The 20,054-nt window shown below is 33.3% G+C and overlaps 1 protein-coding gene across 1 annotated transcript in view; it reads left to right on the top strand.

Moving 5' to 3' along the window:
* CSMD1 (CUB and Sushi multiple domains 1) overlaps positions 1 to 20,054 on the top strand; it is a 994,655-nt gene that overhangs the window by 893,089 nt on the left and 81,512 nt on the right. The window contains exons 42-46 of the mRNA XM_088530602.1: positions 2,385 to 2,573; positions 11,968 to 12,145; positions 14,780 to 14,925; positions 16,197 to 16,277; positions 16,450 to 16,563. Of these exons, the coding sequence (XP_088386728.1) occupies positions 2,385 to 2,573; positions 11,968 to 12,145; positions 14,780 to 14,925; positions 16,197 to 16,277; positions 16,450 to 16,563 (708 nt within the window). The remainder of the gene's footprint in view (positions 1 to 2,384; positions 2,574 to 11,967; positions 12,146 to 14,779; positions 14,926 to 16,196; positions 16,278 to 16,449; positions 16,564 to 20,054) is intronic.

Below are 20,054 nucleotides of genomic sequence, written 5' to 3'. Positions count from 1 at the left end.
TTGTATAACAAAGCCTGGATAATGGATCTGATGAATGAATTAGGGAAAAAGAAAGAGGTTTGTTTTTTCATTCAGAATGAATCTTCTATTTGTGATATAGTCTGACTGCATTCAGCAATGTCCGAAAAGGAAATATTGAAAATAAAGATGACACTAGTGGCCTTAGTTCAATAAAGAAATTAAGCACAAGCTTCACTTTAATTATTATTATTTTTATGATTATTAATCTAATTGATAACAAGTATATAGCCATGGGGATACACCATGTCCATATTGTCCTTATTAGATTTGGAAAAAAGTAAAAAAATACTTAATTCAATAGCATTTTCTCCACTTATTACTGTAATTGTAATAGTTGGACTTAATGGCACATATTAATATAAGACATACTTGCATTATGGAGCTTATTTGAACTTTGTCATATTTGACAGGAGTGTTTCGTATTTGGAAAAGAAATATATGGAGAAAGCAGGGCATTCTTTTTTCTCAACAATTGTTACTTGTCAGGCAGTTACTTGTTATCTTTTGATTGACTTTCTCTGACTGATTTCTATATAAGATTTTTGTAAAACTGTGTTCCTTTTTTATTTCTGTGGAACTGTTTAATAATGCAAATATTAAAAAGAAATATATTCATTAATGCAAATTATTTTTAAATTATCTTTGGGTCTAAATGAGTGTTAACAATGAAAGCTCCTTCTGAATTGTCATTGTACTAGTTTCAATCAAATAAATACGGTTAACAAATAATATTTTGAGACTTTTACAATATTAAATCCAAACATTAAGTGCAAGTAACCATTAATTCAATCCTTATATGGTGATATATCTAGAAGTTACTTTTTCCATGGTAAACATTTCTCAATTTTTCAGGACTTTTGAGTGTCATATTTTCTGTGACTGTACACTCCTTCATTAATTCTGTTTTTTGGTCAGGCTTTTTTTTTTTTACATATGGCTATATATATTTAAAAAAATACAATTCTGGATTTCTTAATGAATGAATGATCTTATATCTTACTGAACTACTTAGTACAGAATTTACAAGTGAAAGCACATTTAAAGAATTGCTGTGGTTAATAGATTGCTGGTTTATTAGTTGAAATAAGCATATAATTTAAGTGGTGTAGGTAATGATCAAACTGCAGTGCTTGCAGTCAAATATAACCTTATTATTACATATGCCTAGCTTGAAAGCTGAAATTTTTGTGTTGCTACATAATGTTTCTCTACATATGGAATTGCAAATCTCCATTTTTTAATGTTCTGCTGCAGTTCCAACCACTCCTGGCAGATGACATTCAGTGTAGAATACGAATCTTAACAGGAAACGCTGTTAACTTTACAGAACTTGTCTCAGGTTCATATGCTGCTAATAGTTGTATTAATATTCTTGCATATTAATGACTTGGTAGTTGCACTTTGAACATGGCCATTCTACAGATTTTCGTGTTTCTATAAATATTGCTGGACTGTAGGTATTGATGCTGAATTTTCTCTCCTAAATTGTTTTACTCTTTCTCTTACTTGTAATAAATTGTACTTTTTCTTATGCAGGAAATAAAATACATGATAAATTCTGTTATAACATTTTTTTTGAGACTGTGGTAACACTTATTTTTGAGTAGTGGAAAACTACTAGTTTCCACAAAAAAAGATTATATCTGATTTATTATGAACTTTATGCAGCTTTTGGATATAGTGTTGTTGCTTTATATTCCAGATTATTTTTAGACTATTTTTTAAATTAAACAATTGTATGACAGAACTTGGGCTCAGAGCACATAATTTACATAATATCCTAATCTGTCATTAACAACCACAAGTCAGATTGAGGTTATCTAACTGTTGGTTGGATTGTATTTGGTAGAAGCTTAAACTAGGTATGTAGTAACTATTGGGAACAGTTGGGAACTACTGGGAACAATGATATTAGTAGTAGTAATAGGCACTTAAAAGAGCAGTGAAATAGTTTTGCTATGTATTAATTTCATACATTTTCAGAAGATATATTGAGGTAGAGTGTAATTATACCAAAGAGGGCATCTGTAGGGATAGAATGTAGTCAAAGCAGAGAAAAGGTGTTGCATGGTAGAAAAATCTCAGATGCAGTAAAGCTTAAAGACAAAATACTATTATAGAATATTCCTTTTTTTCACCCTCTGCATCTAATATTTCTTTGTGCTTCTTCTCCATTGTTATGTAATAAGCAGTCATCATTCCATTCCAGATTTTGATCTTTCGCTATGTTTTGTTTCCAGTAGAGATCTTCCCGATATTCAAGAAGGCTCAAATGGATGATTTATTTCTTACTGATATGTTAATCACTCTCTTATTAGTTTTCAGCTTTCTAATGCTTGCCTATTATTTCTGTTCCCTTCTAGCTTATGAGTTACAGAACTGCCCTGATCCTCCTCCTTTTTTAAATGGATATATAGTCAACTCCGATTACAGTGTGGGTCAGTCAGTATCATTTGAATGCTATCCTGGTTATGTTCTGAGAGGTCAGCCTGTTCTCACATGCCAACATGGAATCAACAGAAATTGGAACTACCATTTCCCCAGATGTGAAGGTAACTTTCTGGTAGTACCTGTGCCTCTGAACTCATTATACTTTCTGATTTTTCTGTGTTTGCTTGCATGCATCTAATGTAATTTTGCTGAAGAGTTGGACTTTTATCCTAATGTGTAATGCCCACAGCCAAAGCCAGAATATTATGTAATTTGATAAATCATAGTTTATGAATCATGCTCCTTAGCAGTGATATATTCTTCCTGTTGCTATCTGACAAAGATTTATTGCTTATGAGCACTTACAATACTGCCAGATATAATCTTTAAGATCCGTGTGAAATTTGTCTTTTTTTGACTTTCTTCTCTTTTTTCTGATTCTTTGGAAGAAGTGTGCTGTCACATAAATTGCACTATTTGAAAGCTTTTACTCGGGCTTTCATTCAAATGAGAGAAACAAAATTGCTGACACTCATTTAGATCTTCAAAGGCTTTGTCAAAGTATCCTATAGGATGTTTTGAAGAAACTAAGCAGACATTGTGTAAAAACAAATTTTGTCTTCCTAAATAGCTGATTAACCATGACATAAAAAAAATCGAAATTAAAAAATGACTGATTTTAATCATAGCAAGAGGTTAATGGTGCTACAGATTTTTATTGTAGAAAGTAGTCTTAGTATTCTTATCACTTACATTGAAAGATGGGTGAGATATTTGATGTTTTCAGGTTCAAATCAAACCTGATAATCTTGTGGGAAATTTCAGAGAGATCTACATGAGCTATAGGAATAATCCATGACAAAAAAATTAGAGGCAAATTATCCTGCTACAGGGCCAGGAAGAGTTTTCCTAGGGGAACAGGTTAATGTAGTATTTCCTACTCTGAACTCCTCTGTGTTTTTTAGCAGACAAGTGGAGTTCAATTTTGTAAGAACCACAAACTAGACGAGATGGGCTAAATGTCTGATTCGACATTGCAGTTTCTTGCTTATAAGAACTTATCAACTGAAATAAACATTTCAGTTTATTTTCTGGTTTTTTTGTTTGTTTGTTTTGGGTTTTTTTTTTTTTTGAATGATATTGTCCTAATAGCTTAACCTAATGTATTTCAGCATGTGAATGTGTTTTAATACATGCTTGGGATTTAAGCTATACAACTTCTTTGTATTGAAAGTAAATCTGTCAAACAAGAAAAGCTTTAATGTTAGTTGTGGTTTTCTAGCAGTCAACCAGTTCCCTAACAGAGAAGGATTTATTCCCAAAGTTCATTTATGCATTTTATCATAGTAAAGAACTAGCTTTAGTTTCCTGAACATCCCAAGAAAAAATAGACTCTATCTGTGGGAAATACTGAAGGAAATACTGACAAGTATTTTGAAGATGAAACACTTTCAAGACTGTTCCACTTGAAGAGTCCCTAAGGGCCCAATAAAATTGTATGTGGCAGCACATGGAAGAAGTCACATTGCACATAAAAAGCAAAGAATTTTTAACTAAAGGTCAGTGAAGCAAATGGCTATCACTTTTTTTTTTTTCCTCCTTTTGGAGAAGACAATATTGGAAACACAATATCTGGAATGAATATTTATCACTGGAGATAGGAAGGGGCCATGCTTCCTGCCTTCAGAAGGTTAATTAGGAGCAGGTACTCACTTGAACAAATGACAATATTGAATTTTGTCTTATTCTCAAAATAAAAAATAGGATTTTTATTTCCAAGGATTAGCCAGGTTTGCAGATTTATGACAGTATAGAAATAAAAATATTAAAATGATATTTCCGATACTGAATAAAATTGGAATGTTTCCAGCATAGAAGTGAATGTATGTGTTCTGTAGAATCAATGGTCCATTTACTGTTAAATGGCTGCCAAGCTAAAATCTTCCATTTTACTTTTTATTTATTTTTCATAATAGCTGTGAAGCTGTTTCTATTTAATATAAAATCTTTCAAACTAACAATTTCTCCTTTAGAGAGAAAGATAAGTTAAAAAAGGAAATAGCAGCATCACCTATTAATATTTTTATTGCATAATGACACTATTTTAGGAAACTATAGTTGTATTTGAAAGTGTATCACCTTCTGAGTCTTACGGAACTCTACTGGTTAAGGAACAACAGCCTAAGATACCTCTTATAAAGCTATATTTCCCAAAGGAAAAACATTGAGAGGCATAAGTGAAAATACATCTGGGAGATCACAGCTGACACTTTCCTTAGACACACACTGTGATAATGCCTCGCATCTTGGCAAAGTACTTGGTTATAACTCATGATGAGGATTATTCTACCCATCCTTTACAGGCCTGCAATGACATTACCAAAATGGACATGATGTATGTTTTTTTTTTGTTTAGGTTTCTCCTGACATCCCATTTGCTCTTTTCTCTTATTGTCATATTTCACTTTCAAATTAGAAGAATATTAACACTCCTTTCACATTCTCAGACTGGTTATAAATCTAACAGAAAATGGGGATATTTTATAATCATCCTGACAAACTTAATGATCTGAGCCAAATGTCTCCTGCTGTTAAAATGGTTATTTCACCTTCATTTACATTCTTCCTGAACTTACATAGTGCTCACATCACGTCTCCCTCAGATTGTGATAGAGATTTTTTCAATTTACTGAAAAACTTTCACCGCTGGCATATTTAAATAAAGGATGGGAACCATTATCTCCTGTATCTTTGGAATTAAAAGTTTCTGTAACATTTTATTTACATTTTACATCTGATCTTACTCTGTCACGTTCTATTAAGAATAACTGTCTCTTTCTCTTTACAGTTACATAGAATTTCTGTATTGATACATGTTTATGAAATATACATTAGTTTATGTGACTTAATTTTGTGCAGGAAATATGTGTGTATATATATATATACACATACATATATATATATATGTATGTATATATATGTATGTATATATATGTATGTGTATATAATTGTTTCATAGCAGCTTTGGAAAAAAAACAGATATGAAGGCAGTGCAGGGCTACAGGATGATCAGGGGCCTGGAACATCTGCCCTATGAGGACGGGCTGAGGGAGCTGGGCCTGTCTGAGAGAGGACCTGATCAGTGCATATAAGTACCTCGGAGGAGGTAGTGAGGAGGATGGGGCTGGGCTCTTTTCAGTGATGGCCACTGATAGAACTAGAGGAAACACCCACAAACTGAAACACCAAAAGTTCCACAGGAACTTAAGGAAAAATTTCTTAACAGTGAGGGTGACAGAGCACTGGAACAGGCTGCCCAGAGAGGTTGTGGAGTCTCCTTCTCTGGAGATCTTCAAAACCCGCTTGGACGCAGTCCTGTGCCACGTGCTCTAGGTGACCCTGCGTGTGCAGAGGGGTTGGACTAGATGACCTCTAGAGGTCCCTTCCAACCTTAAGCATTTTATGATTCTACGATTCTCCTTAAGCTTCAACTATATGTGTCTGCTGATTAAGGAAATATTCTGCTAAAGAGTAGGCAAGACTTGAATACATCTCTTCTGTTGAAAACATGGGTAAAGAAAACTGGATTGAACTGTAAAATTTGTACAATTTGTAATACTATTTTCAATTACCAATCAGACATCCAAAAACTTGGGGGAACTACTTATTCTATATCTAGGATTTGTGGAAATACTGAAGCAAATCATTGATTTGCCTTCCCATTACAATTATACCCTATTTTTTTACCCTGCCACAGATCAGATTTCTGATTATATGTTTTCACATTGCTGTGAGAGCATCAATGGGTTTCATGTAGTTTGGCGGTGTTTAAAAATAGCTGTTTGATATTGGGAAAATATAATTTTGGGGAAGAATATACTTTTTTGAACCTAGTTGAAGATAACTTAGCTTTTTTTTTAGAAAAAAATAGAAGAAACTTTTTTTTTAATTATTTAAAACACTTCTCTGAATTAACATAACAGATGTGTAGAGAGGAAGTTAGCCATTAGCATAGAAAGTGCCCCTCAAGATGAATATTGTGATGATACTTTTAAAGAAAAGCTCAATATAATTTCAGGAGCTGGTTGGGGGAAAAACGCATAGATGCAGGCTGGATGATAATTTTCATGCATAGTCAGACTAACTAGCTGAAAATAAAAAATGGTCTTGACATACAGCCAACTCTTCTCTGCCCTGCCCTAGTTCTGTGCATACACTTGCATCAAAACTCCATAGGTCATCTCTACCTTATCCTTCTCAGTCACAATACTTAGGCTCATCCCCTGATACTTGCTCACCCTTATTTCCTTAGAAAGCCATCCACTTTTCTTATAAAAATCACCATCAAAGAAAATATCTTTGCATAGGTATAAGAAAGCATATTCTCTCGAAAAAGATGAGAATGAATATACTGACAAATTCCTGCAGTTAAAGACTGCTTCTACATGATATTTTTGTCTTTCTTGTGTCATTCTAGAACTGCTTAAGAAGATCTAAAGAACCACCTTAACACATATTTGTTAAAGTGAAATGAAGATGCAGCACATGTCTATGTTGGGATAATACTTCCTTTAAAGTAGTTGGGCTATTGGTGTCTCTAATAAAAAAAAAAGAGAGAGAGAGAAAAAAAGATCTTGATAAATCAGAGTTATAGTAATGGCAAAATAATAACTACAGATATAATTGCAGTGTTGATGAACAGAGTATTCTTGAATTGATTTAGAAAGTACTGAATAATAGCTTTTTTTTTACAGTTCATTTTTAACAGTCTTTTTAGTAAGTTCACTAACACATACTGATGATGACTTTTTTTACTGTTTTATGGATAAAATGCCTCACTTCAGTTCCTTAGTGTCTGGCTTAAAAGGATACCAGTTTTTTATTGTTCTGGTAAATGGTTGATAATTTTAAACGTTCAGTGATGGTAGAATGGCATTAGTATACAAATTTATATCCTGGGATGATTTGATCATGTGTCATTGTTTTTGTATCTTCTGTTCTGATATAGTTTCTGTAGAGTAGATAAATAATAATCTATTTATGTATAAAAGCTTTAATGCTTGCAAAATGCCTGTGTGCTTTTTATGTGAAAATGATACTCATTCAGCTGTTCGGAAAAACAGACACTTTTTATACAAGTATTCAAAAACTAAGTCTGCTGCAGAACATTTTGGAATTTTTGTAAAGACTTTTTAACATATTAATTCTGATGTTAACATTTTGTGCCCTCCTGTATGTTTCCTGATGAATGATATCTTGGATCACTGTTTTGCATTGAATATTTAGGTTGCTTTTTCTCTTGGTAACACAGTTCTTTTGCATGTGAGCACAACGTGCCAAGCCTGCACACCAGCATCCACATGGCAAAGTTGCACACAGCTGTGGCCTGAGTGCGTGCATCTCGATTTTGTCTGAAGTTGCATGAATTTCTATCTATGATTTTTGACTGTAGAACCGGTTTCTTATTGTGTTGACTGAGAAAGCAGAGTAGTTTTCAGTCTCTCATTCCACCATAATAGCACTTTTCTCACTTTGTAGATTATTTGCTTCTGCACGTTTAAGCTAGTGCTGTCACAGCACAAAAAAAAACAGTATTGCATATAAATGACCTGTTATTGCAATAAGGAATGCAAATGGCATAGGGTGTTAGTAGCTTTTGACCCTTGGAATTTGGCAGTAGGTCTGAGAGGGAAATCAATAGAAGAATGAAATGACCTTTGTAGCTATGGCCAGTCTTCTTACAAACCATAAATCAAAATCTTTCTATGGCATATTCCACATACTTCAGAAAACTGAGAGAAATAAGAGATTTGGTAGATCTCTTATTCATAGATGGAAATTAACACTGACTTCAGAGGACAAGGTGAGGCTGGCAATGCAGTTGTCAGAAGGAAATGTGGTGATGATAACTTATAAATGATTTACAAAAGAAGGATAATGAATAATTGTGTGAGAATCCTTCAAGGGTTCTTGTTTTTCTAAGATGTCAAAATATATGGTTAAGAATTTGATGTAACCAAGTTACACTAGGTTGCTTGAATCCCCACCAATTTGTTACACCCAAAATCTTTTTATGAGGATCATGCCATACATGCAAAGCCAAGAATTTAGAGATAGTCCAGATAAAATCTCAACGGTCTAATCAGCAAATGAGTCCAGTCACTCAGTGATACTAATGCAGTTCAGATTAGATAGACTTAGGCTGGTATGCACCCGAACTTTCTAGTATATATATATGCCACCCTTCTCTGGTGTTATACTCTCTCTTCAGCTGCCCCCAGGGACTTGAAATTGATGACCTGGGTCTAGGGGATGGGGACAGCAAGTTCATTCCACACAGAATTTTTTCTTATTATCAGTCTTTCAGTCACGGGAGTATATAGAATGCTATTAAATATTACACTACACAGTTGTACAAAGCTAAGCAAAAGATAAACAAAAAATAGTTACCTGGTCATTAGATAATTGCTATCACAAGTTAAAAGCAAAGGTCCAGTGTACCAGAGAAAGTCCAGTCTAAGCCTGACATGTCCTGTGGCCTGTGTTGTTTGCTTAACACAGAATCTGTGGCTTCTTACTAGAAATGGCACCACAGTATTAACATGCCACAAAGTTAAGGTATTACCTCTTAAAGACTTTGTTCTCTCCACATCTTTCCTGTTGTTTATTCCATGATTTCATTTGATTCTTAACAGTTCCACATTCTTTCTAGCTTCTCATATGTACTAGGGGATCTATGAAAGTGAAGTCCTACTCAAAAATATAAAGCAATATATTTTATCTACTAGCATTAAAAAATTGTCTCACATGCTCCATTTGTATAATGTTTTAGCCACTGGATGTGCTGTTACTATATTTTTGTATCATCTTAGCTAAGAAGATGAATTCACTATGATTTTCAGATTTAAATCATAGGATAAAAATAAGAGACCTGGTTTTGCGGGGGGTAAAGATGAGAGCAATGAGACCAGGTAGCACTTTTTACAAGGACTCAAAGTAAAAGAGACAAGACCTTTCCAGGCTAGCTGTACAATTCTGTCTCATTATGTAAAAGATATGGAGTGTTTCGGTTTTGTTTTGTTTCTTTGTCTGGTGAGCACCATCAGGGCCAGCAGTAGGTAGGAAAAACAAACAAATAAAAACCGAGTACATGATACCAATGCTGGAAGCTTGCCCCCTGAAGAATCCCACTGGAAATCTGTGTCTGCATCATGAAAATAAATTTTGGGAATTATCTGACTACAAGAGACAAAATATGGTTGTCTGCGATGTTTATCTGTCAAAAGCAAGATGAATTCAAATTCTTTTGCCCTGCCCCAGCAGAACTGTATGCTGAAAATAGGTGTTTTTTGGTTTTTTTGGGTTTTTTTGGTAATACTGTATTGGCTGTAATTTGAAACTTTTTTCACATACCTTGAGCCTTTTTTTTTTTTTCTCCTGTAATTATAAGCATAGTGAGTGCCACCTAAAGCAGTGTGGCTTGATCATTAGACTTTTTGTCATCTGAGTCATCTGAGAAGAGATTTGTGGCATATGGCTGTCCTGAACCTAATAGGTCGTTCAGTGGCCTGCCTTGAGCTAGGAGACCAACCCTCTGGTCTATATCATTACAGCAAATTAGATGTGTTTTTTTCCTGCTGTCTAAAGGTAATACTGCTAGATGAATCTGTAAAGATGTTTACTGCTTTTACATACACAATGTTATTTATACCTGCAATTAGAATGTATTCATCTTACAGTCTTAGTGCATCTGTGAAACAGCATGTAGCACCTGAAGATGTACTGAACTATAGTTTTAAAACTGTATTTTAAAAATGACAAGACTTCATAATATGCTTTTCGATTTCAAAATCATGTATTTCTTCATATCTGTCTTTCACAATGAAACACAGTAACTTCATTAATATTAGATTATTTATTCAAAATAAAGTTATTTCTGTCTTGTGTAGAATATAGCTTATTATTTCTGTTTAATTTTTTGTTGAGTGTGTTTTCCAAAGATCTTTGGAGAGAGCTGTCTGGGGAGAGCTATCAGCTGTGTGTATTGCCTTATCTGTTACATTACTGTTTTCTGTGACACTTTATTGATCTGTCCTAGCTAACGGGACAGACATCTCAGTCTTTACTGAGATGCAAACAACCTGCATTCTTTGTGGAGAGTTAGAGAATAGTGAAAGCAGAGTTAAAAAGTATGTAGTCATGGAAATATTAATAAATTAATTTGAAATACAATAAACTTTAAAGTATACTTTAAGTATAAAGCTTCAGTCAGAAAAAAATCTGCATCTGAAACTTAAAGGATTTTTTACTTATGACTCAATCTATATTGAGAAATACATTTCCGTGTAGTGAATATACTTCAATTTCAAGCACTGAGTACTGTGGAAGGAACAGGGCAGATTTTTTAGACCAAGCAGTCTGTTCATGGAGTACACGTAGAGGATGAGAGAATGGTGAAAATGGACTGAAGTTACGTTTTCATCATTGAACTGCCAGGGCTGATAAACATTATCAGTCGCCCTTCACGTGTATTTGCAACCAGGAATTAGTTAGATAGAATCAGCCCTTCTTTTCCTTAGGCTCTACTCTTTGTTGGGCATTAAAAGGACCATAGAAGTGGATACAGATCTGTTCTTACACGGGGAGTCTTTCTGAGCATCATGGTGACTCTTTCTGAGCATGGGTGACGAGTGTGAAGTGGTGAGAGCCCCTTTAGCCTGTCCAGTACATCCAGAGGCTTTCTGTGAACGAAGATACTCATTGGTACTCATCTACTGACCAGATGATCCCTGTGCCCCAACAGTATAGCAGCTCTAAAGCTTTTCCTTTTTTTTTTTTTTTTTTTTTTTTTGGTCCCTTTCCTTCTTTTTTTTTTCTGTTTTCTTTTTCTGTAACTTACTGAAAGGAAGCAAAGGAACCAAGAAGGTCTGACAGAGATTAACAGGAATCCTGACAATAATAATATAAACTTTGTGGTCAGAGCTAATGAGAAAAGTTCCAGAGGTAAACCGAGCCCAGAGATGCTACTAAGGTCTCACTTTTCTGTGAGTTTGCTGTAGTGACCATATGTCTTATCTAATCACATCCATGCTTACATCCATAATTAGTTAATTCTCCTGGTCTGAAATTGAAAAGAGTGCTCACTATTGCACATTTGTTACTCTTGAATTAATCAAACACCATTCCATGGCATTGATTTGCCTACAAATTTCATTCAGCAAGGGCATGCTAATTTATGCCTCTATAGTCAATTACCAAAATGAAGAATCAACATAAAAACTGCAACTGAAGTACCATTAAAAATAGCTAAAAACTCTTGTGAATGAAATACAGATGGTAGTTGTGGTTGTACAGAAGCATACTCAGCCTTTCCTTAAGAATTGTCTTGTAGTTCAAGTTCTGCAGATTTAGGTTAGCTTGTCTGTGGAGTTTTTAGAATTTGACAGCATTTTGGTTTTGTTTTTTTTAACATGAAGAAGTATGTTTCTCTTATTTTTTCATTTTTTTTATTTTCAGCTCCTTGTGGCTATAACATAACTGCTCCGAATGGTACAGTTTATTCCCCAGGATTTCCAGATGAATACCCAAACTCCAAGGACTGTACTTGGTTAATTATTGTACCTCCAGGCCATGGGATTTATATCAACTTCACCTTACTCCAAACTGAACCTGTGAATGACTACATTGCAGTTTGGTATGTATTAAAAAAAAAAAAAAAACTTTTTTTTTTTTTTGATTGATTGATTTGCCATAATCTCAGTTTCACAAATAAACTTTTCTTACTGTTGTCCTTTATAATGCAATTTCTGCTTTAATAAGCAGCATACATGTGTAGATGAGGCACTTAGGGACATGGTTTATCAGTCATGGTAGTGATGGGTTTATGGTTAGACTTGATGGTTTTCAAAGTCTTTTCCAACCATAATGATTCTGATTAATAGAACAAATTCTATTCATATATTAAATAATGAATATTGTTTGACGCTGCATGAGCACTTAAGAGCTTTCCTCCCCACTAAAAATCCTCTGAAAGTCAAAATTATTCAGCATGCAGATGTTATTAGATCTTCTTGTAGTGTTCAGGAAGATACAAATTTACAGGAGTCCTAAGTGGCCTCCATTTTCCAAATGAGACCATGTGACATAGAAGTAATATGACAGTCTGTAGTATGTTCCATTAATATATGCAGCAATATATGTTAGATGTGGCAAAACCTTTGGATATCATGAAGGCTTGTTCTAAAACCTTAATATGATTGATAGCAACAGCTTCCTATTATAACTGCTGTATTTCTCAAGCTATAATTTCAGTTGATTCTTGCATCTTGCAGCTGTTGAATTTTTGTATGCTCCAATTTCCCCAAATTATTATTTTTTATTCCCCAAGCCCACCTCAATTTTATGTCTTCATCTGGAAGAAGAGGAAGCAAGGTTGTCTAAATTCTTGTCTCAGATACTGAAGAGCAAGCATAGATGGTTATATCTCTGATAAGATGATAACATTGCACGCCTTTTCATCTATTGTTAACCCAAGTTCTCATGCCATATAATATAGTGGCTTTTCTCTTTCACGTGCTATGGGTAATTTTTCAAAAAAATAATAAAAAAATAAAATAAGCTATTTTGCACAGAATATAGAAGATAACTTACTCTTGTGAGAGGTCATCTGCTCCCATCTTCCAAGAAAACCATCATTTCTGTATCTATTGCTCTCCAGAGCAAGGTTTTTCGAGACAGCAACACTCAAGTCCGTATAATCCATACAGGGACAGTTCAGGCAGCTTATAAGTGTTGGTGTTCATGCCCTGTAGTTTGACTGGAAGGGATATTTGTATTATCAGTAAATCCAGCTCTGAAATGCATTCTAGTTTGTCCTTCTTGGCATTAGTTAAATAAAAAGGTGCCTTGGCTGGTAAAGATCTAGCTGGGTCAGTGACTTCTTTCTTTTTCTTTTTTTTTCTATGTAAATAAATCTTAAAACCATGTTGACATTTTGAACTTGTTTGGCTGAAGTACATGCTGAATTCCTGAATTGTTACTTTATTTTAATATTTTTTTAAAGAATTGTTTTGCTGCTTATTTCTCTCGGTTCCTAATTGCCAGTGAATTACAAGTATGCTTTCTTTAGAGTTAGGTTCTGAGCTGTCAATGTAAGATATCTCCTGAATTCACTATGAGGAGGCTGTTTAGTGTAATTTATTTGTCATTCATACATATGCCATTCACTTCAGTATGAAAGAATAATGTCAAACTGTTATGGAATCATTATAAATTTGTTTGTTGTTGTTTTTCTTTTTTCCTCTTGGGAATCAGATTTTTAAAATGAAAACTGAAAATAAGGATAATTTATTCAAATTACATTTTAACAAAAAGAAGTAACAAATGCAAGCTATATAAATGTAATATGCTCTTCTTTTAAAACTGGAACCAGAGTACTGCAGAGTACTGCACTGATGAGTTTGTGATAGACAATCAATTAATACTTGGCTCTTTAGCGTAAGACTGATGTGAACAAATATGTCTGAGTTAAAGACAGTGAAAGGTCAGAAGCTGAATGCTTTTGGAGAGCGTCTAGATAATCTCTAGTCTGCTGAAGTATACAGCACAAAATGTTTTTAATTCATTTAGATTCAGTGGGTTTCATGTAAGACTACAAATAAGCATTGCAGAGCTTAAAAATTCTTCAATGATAAAAGCGAGGGAGTTATTATTTTTATTATTATTGCTATTATTATGCCTATTGAGAGTTGAAAGGATGATACTGAAAATAAAATCAGAGCAGTGTTGCTGGAGATTTCTCTTTGGGTTGTCTGTCCTTCTGTTGAGAAATAAAGAACTTTTTTTTTTTTTACTTTTTTTGGTGTTTTTTCATTTGCATTTATTTAGCAGGAGCAATCTTTTTCAACCTATTCACACCTGCATTAATCATGAGAAAAGTTTAACAGGATCTGTATCAAAAATATTAGAAATATCTTGATATCACAATTATTTTCTAGATACATTTTCATTTAGCTGGTGGTTATACATCAGGTTTGACAGGAACAAATGGAGAAAACTTAAGAAGCTATGACCTCATCCAATATTTGTTTTTTTTAGCTATGTAAATGTAAATGCTATTACAAAGTTCTCCTGGGCTTAAAAACTAGTAGGCTTTGAAGTTAAAATATTCTATGTTGATAGAAATACAAATACAATATCCTTCTTCTCATTGAATATAAAATTTTAATAAAATTTCACTTGTTCTCTAGAAAGAAAAAAAAAGAAGACTTTTAATCTAAATGTTCATATAGTGGTTCTTCTGCTAATGTTTATGTGTTTTCCTTCATAGGGATGGTCCTGACCATAATTCACCTCAGCTGGGAGTTTTCAGTGGGAACACAGCTCTGGAAACAGCATATAGTTCCTCCAACCAAGTCCTCATTAAATTTCACAGTGATTTTTCAACTGGAGGATTCTTTGTTCTCAATTTTCATGGTCAGTTTGCATTATATCAAAATATAATTATCTCAATTCAGAATTAAAAAATTTCTTAACTTTGTGATTTACTGGATGATCTAAAATAAATTTACGAGAATTCCTGACTTTGCTGCTTATTAAAATGTCAGTACAAGTTACTTTTAAAGCAGTATATTAAAAATATCTTTAGAAAATATCTTTAAAGCAGTATATTAAAATTATCTAGAACATCTTATCCTTGAATAAACTACATTCTCTTTAATATTCATCATTACTCTCTAATACCAACTGATCAGTCCTAGGGGTAATGGTCAGAAGGGTGGATTGGATGGTTGGGCACCTGTTTTAAGTCTGATACCTAGCAAAGGACTTTATTCAAAGGAATATGCAAGCAATGGTTTTACTAATAAGGATTAGATGTGTACATTTGTGTAAATATAGTAGGAATGCCCTACATGTATCTGTGTATGTGGGAAAATATATGCTTTCTCCTCCCTCTCCTTTGGAATTCTCCATGGATTTAAGCTTGTCTTTTCTCCTTGTACAACTGCTTTAAAATGTTGGACTGTATGGGCTCATGTGGAACACAAGGGATTCCCAGTGTAGTTTACTTTGTGTTTCTTTAACTCCTCGAAGTTGATAGGTGGATAAGACTATAAGGTTACCAGGATAGATTGTTTTTTGGTTATCCTTCTTTATGGAAGGGACAGCTTTTTATGTTATGTACTCTCTAATTGCGATCTGGTGTATCTATTTCAAATTCGTTTTCCAGAAATGATTTCCTCAACTATCATAGGCATTCTAGATTAATTTGTAGAGGTAAAATCTGCTAAATACTCCAACAGCATATTTATAGACATGCCAGTTATTGTACTGGTTACGATCCTTATGAGACTGTTCAGTTTGCTAAAACATTTGAAAAATGAAGAGTGGAGAGGTGTTTTTGTTTAAAAGAATTGATAAAAAATCATTACCAGGTGCTACAAAGGCACCCATATGAAATCACACCCTTGAAGCTGCACAGAACTTCTCATTAGCTTTGCAACTCCACCCAATACTACAATGGATTTATATTGATAATAAATGTGTTAATATTGTAGAGATAATATGTAGTATTATGAGAAAGGTTGTGGATGTAACTGATACATTTAACTTCACAATATTGAAACAGAGAGGCTACGGATTTTGGTGTAGCTATGATACTTTGGCAAGTGTGAATGAGAAATGAATTTTCTGAAAATCAATCTTAACACGTCAGTACTTAATACTGTTTTCACTTAACTTTGCAGCTTATCAACTGAAGAAGTGCCAGCCACCACCTATAGTTCCCCATGCAGATTTGTTTACGGAAGATGATGACTTTGAAATAGGTGACAAAATAGTACTTTCTTTTTTTTTTCTGCTTCCACTTGAAATCTAATAATACTAAACTATTAGTATATCTGACCCTTCATCTGAGATATTGATATACTTTTGTTCGAACATTTTTTTCCATTTTAACTTTTTTAAGAGTTTTTGGTTTTTTGTCAATAACTTTTTCAGGAGATTTTGCCAAGTACAAATGCCATCCTGGTTTCACCCTTGTTGGACAAGATCTATTAACCTGCAAACTGAATTCACAGTTGCAGTTTGAAGGATCCTCCCCATCTTGTGAAGGTAAATATACACTTCCATAGATTGTAGTATATTATCATTATGCATCCTCCTTTATTCATATTCGTAATATTCATCACATTTGTGGCATTATGTTTTCATCAATGATTAAGTGGTGAAAAGATTCCAGATTTTCTTCCAATATCAAAAAGATGCAGATATTTTCAAGTGGTCCCTAAAATTTTAGCACAGGCATTCAATGTTTGACTTCCTCAGACCCTGGAGTTTTTTATCACATAAATACTTTAGAAGTAGTCTCATTTAACTACACAATTATTGAAATATTGCTTTTTAAAATTCAATAAGATGACTTAACATTTTTTCATATTAACCAAAGTCTTCTTTTCAGCCCAGAAGAACTTTAAAGATAGGTACTTAAATGAGCATTCAAATTAAGTAAGAAATTATTGTTATTGGTTTCACTCTCACAAAGTAGCATGCAAGGCCAATTCACATGAAAAAATATTCTAAAATATGTGTGAAAAATGTAGATAAAAGAAAACTAAAAATCTTTCAACTATTTGTATGTTGGTTATGATAAAAATATTTTAAATGTAAAGAAATGAGAAATTTAGTATGAGTAATAGTTAGGAGTGCTTTTATGCACAACTTGATCATATTTCTGAAAAACAAATGTATAACCAATTCAGACCTCCAAATTATGTTTTTCAAAATAAATGTTGGTTATTGTTCTTTAATTTAATTTGCTTTGCTTTGTTAAGTAGTGAATGGCAAAAAAAATCGGAGAGGTTGAAAAATGATCAAGAAAGTATCTGTTGACTTATATTTTCATGGAGTTGTTTGATCGATGCTATATTAGCACTAAAATAATATAGTCAAAGTGTACTAATTTAATTAATTATTAATTTAAGCTGCTTTAAATTTTGAGTTAACAGGAATAGCAGTAATTTAACTCTTTTCCATTTCAATACGCTGGAGAATTCTTGTAGAAACTACAGAGATATGGGGAGGTTCTGATCTGTTAAGCACAGGAGATAGCTGTTATCCAATAATTCTTGCAGATGCTTGGGAAGCTCATGGCTTTCTGTGATTGTAGTAAAACATGTTATTTCTCTAAAGTCCTTTGAGACATTTTGGATGAATATCAGCAGCAGTGTGTTTTCCCTTACAGAGTTGACTGATTTTGTGATTTTCTTCCTTTCCCTAAATGTATTATTTGTCAATTTTCAAAACTATTTATTAAACTTTTAGAATCTTAGTATTTTCTGAGTTTTACGTTGTTCCTGCATGATTATTAAGCATGTTTAATATATATGTTTTCTGTGGTCTGCATTCATTGTATATAAATGGCACTGATACTTCTGAATCTCAGAATCATTGGGAAGCACTAAAGATTTAGGAAATCTTTTGGCTATGTCAATACCATTTTTTGCAAACATGTGACTCACTTTAGATATATAAAATATCAATAGATGAAAAAGTGTGTTTAATCCATTAATTTAATATTATTATTTAATATTTATGGTGTTGACTCTTGGATAAATAGGTGAATGCACTCTTAAGCTGTGCTGTGAGACCCTAACACAGTGTTTAGAGGGGAGAAATAGATACGTATTTCTTAATTTTATTATAACTGCTAATTTTAAACTCATTTCAAACAGATCCCTTTAAGTAGGGGATTCTAATATATCCAGAGTTGAAGATATAAGCTAGAAAGGCATCTGCAGCTTGAGAGTAATAATGCAACATCCAGAGGGACTGACTAATCGAAAGAATATTTATCTCAAGATAGCAGAGCACAGCTTTCTGTGCAGGACTTAAGCACCTGTACTGAACATTCATCTAGTTGTGTCAGTGTGTGTTAAAGGATAACAAATGAAGTAAACCCATGAACCATGAGGACAGCATCTTCCTGTTTTTTATGTATTTATTTAATTGTAATTGTACTGGAGGTTTGACTGATATAACTGATATTTTAATGCCAAGATATTACCATTAAATAATACCAAGATATTTTTTTCATTTTATGATATTGTCTCCCTTTTGAAGAGCTAGGAAGCCAATTAACCCTTAGAGACAAATATATGTAAATAACTGATGCTCTTTATGGAAGAAATATAATGCGTCTTAGGTAAAAATAATTTTAAAATTCCTCTGAGTCACTGAAAAAAAAGAAAAAGAAGAGAAAACATTTCATCTTAGCTATGCAAGTCATATCATTGTAAGAAACTTCTGTAGCTGAAATCAAAATTCAGGTGATTAATTCATTTTTTGTATATAAATGTGTGTGTGTGTGTATATGTATATGTGTGTATGTGTGTATATGTATATAAATCAGTCATTCTGTTATCTTCTACAATGTGTGTCTGTGTGTGTGTGTGTGTGTGTGTGTGTGTATATATATATAACATTCACTGGATACATGATCCTTATTCATGATCCTTGTTTTCTACATTGTGATCTTATACAAATTTTGTCCAGCTAGAGAGGCTATGTTCCTATAGTGATCAGTAGTTGACCACTTGCAATTTGCGTTTACATCCCTGCAGTATCTGCTGTTTTCCTGTGCTTACACTCTTCTGCTACAACATATTTTATATTTCCTTTTTACTATTAAGGAGAATATGGGAAATAAGAGTGTGTTTCATTTTAGGGTAACAAGTACGAGAATGTACTGTCATTAAATGTGTGAAACACTGTGTCTTTCACAGAAAAAGCTTTATGTGAGAACTCCAAATATAATTTGACTGTAGGCATTTCCATTTCAAGAGGCAATCCCTGAGTTAAAATTTTCAAAAAGTGGAAAATATATATTTTCCTCATTATTTCATATGCCATTATCCCATGGACTTTACCTCTCATAGGATACCTCCTTTAAACACTATTCGTGCCCCTCAGAATGGTTATAACTCTTGGTCTGCTGCATCCAATGCTGTCAGATGAAAGCAGAGAGAGCAAGAGAGAGATGCATCACAAGGCAAAATTGCTTTGCTGTGTTATGTGCTAACATCTTTCCCTATGACTAAACTTTTTTTAGCTGGTCAAGATGAGGGACAAAGAGAGAAAGAGTTTTTAAAAAATTGTCCTGGACTTGTCATGATAATGATACATATTCTCCAGGATATTAGAGTAACCTGACAAAGAAAATGATATGACAAAAAGAGTAGCAAGTAGTTCTTACTGTTTTACACTTTCCTCCCTTATGAAATAACCAGGCTTTTGTATGAAATAACCAGATTTTTGGTAAGTAATTTAGAACTTGTCTATAGGATACTAGGAAAAAAAAAATGAAAGTCACCTAAATTTAGTATTGAGGATTCCAAGCATACATTAGACCCAGAGAACTTTTGGAGCACCGAGAAAAGAACTGTTCTGATTTTTAGTTTCTTTTTCTAAATATTGTTTTCATCAAGAAGATGGTAGTCCACAGAAAATGAGTTTGTAACTTAGATTTGAAACACTGATCTTCCACATTTTTGCATATCATTTTTATAATAATTATGTTAGGATACTGAAGGAAATATTGATGAAAA

This window comes from Tinamus guttatus, unplaced genomic scaffold (genome assembly GCF_059628265.1).
Source record: "Tinamus guttatus ecotype Peru unplaced genomic scaffold, ASM5962826v1 Tinamus_guttatus_pri_ptg000383l, whole genome shotgun sequence".
Taxonomy (NCBI): domain Eukaryota; kingdom Metazoa; phylum Chordata; class Aves; order Tinamiformes; family Tinamidae; genus Tinamus; species Tinamus guttatus.
Note: the sequence above shows the minus strand (reverse complement) of the source record. Positions and strands in the feature narration are given on the sequence as shown.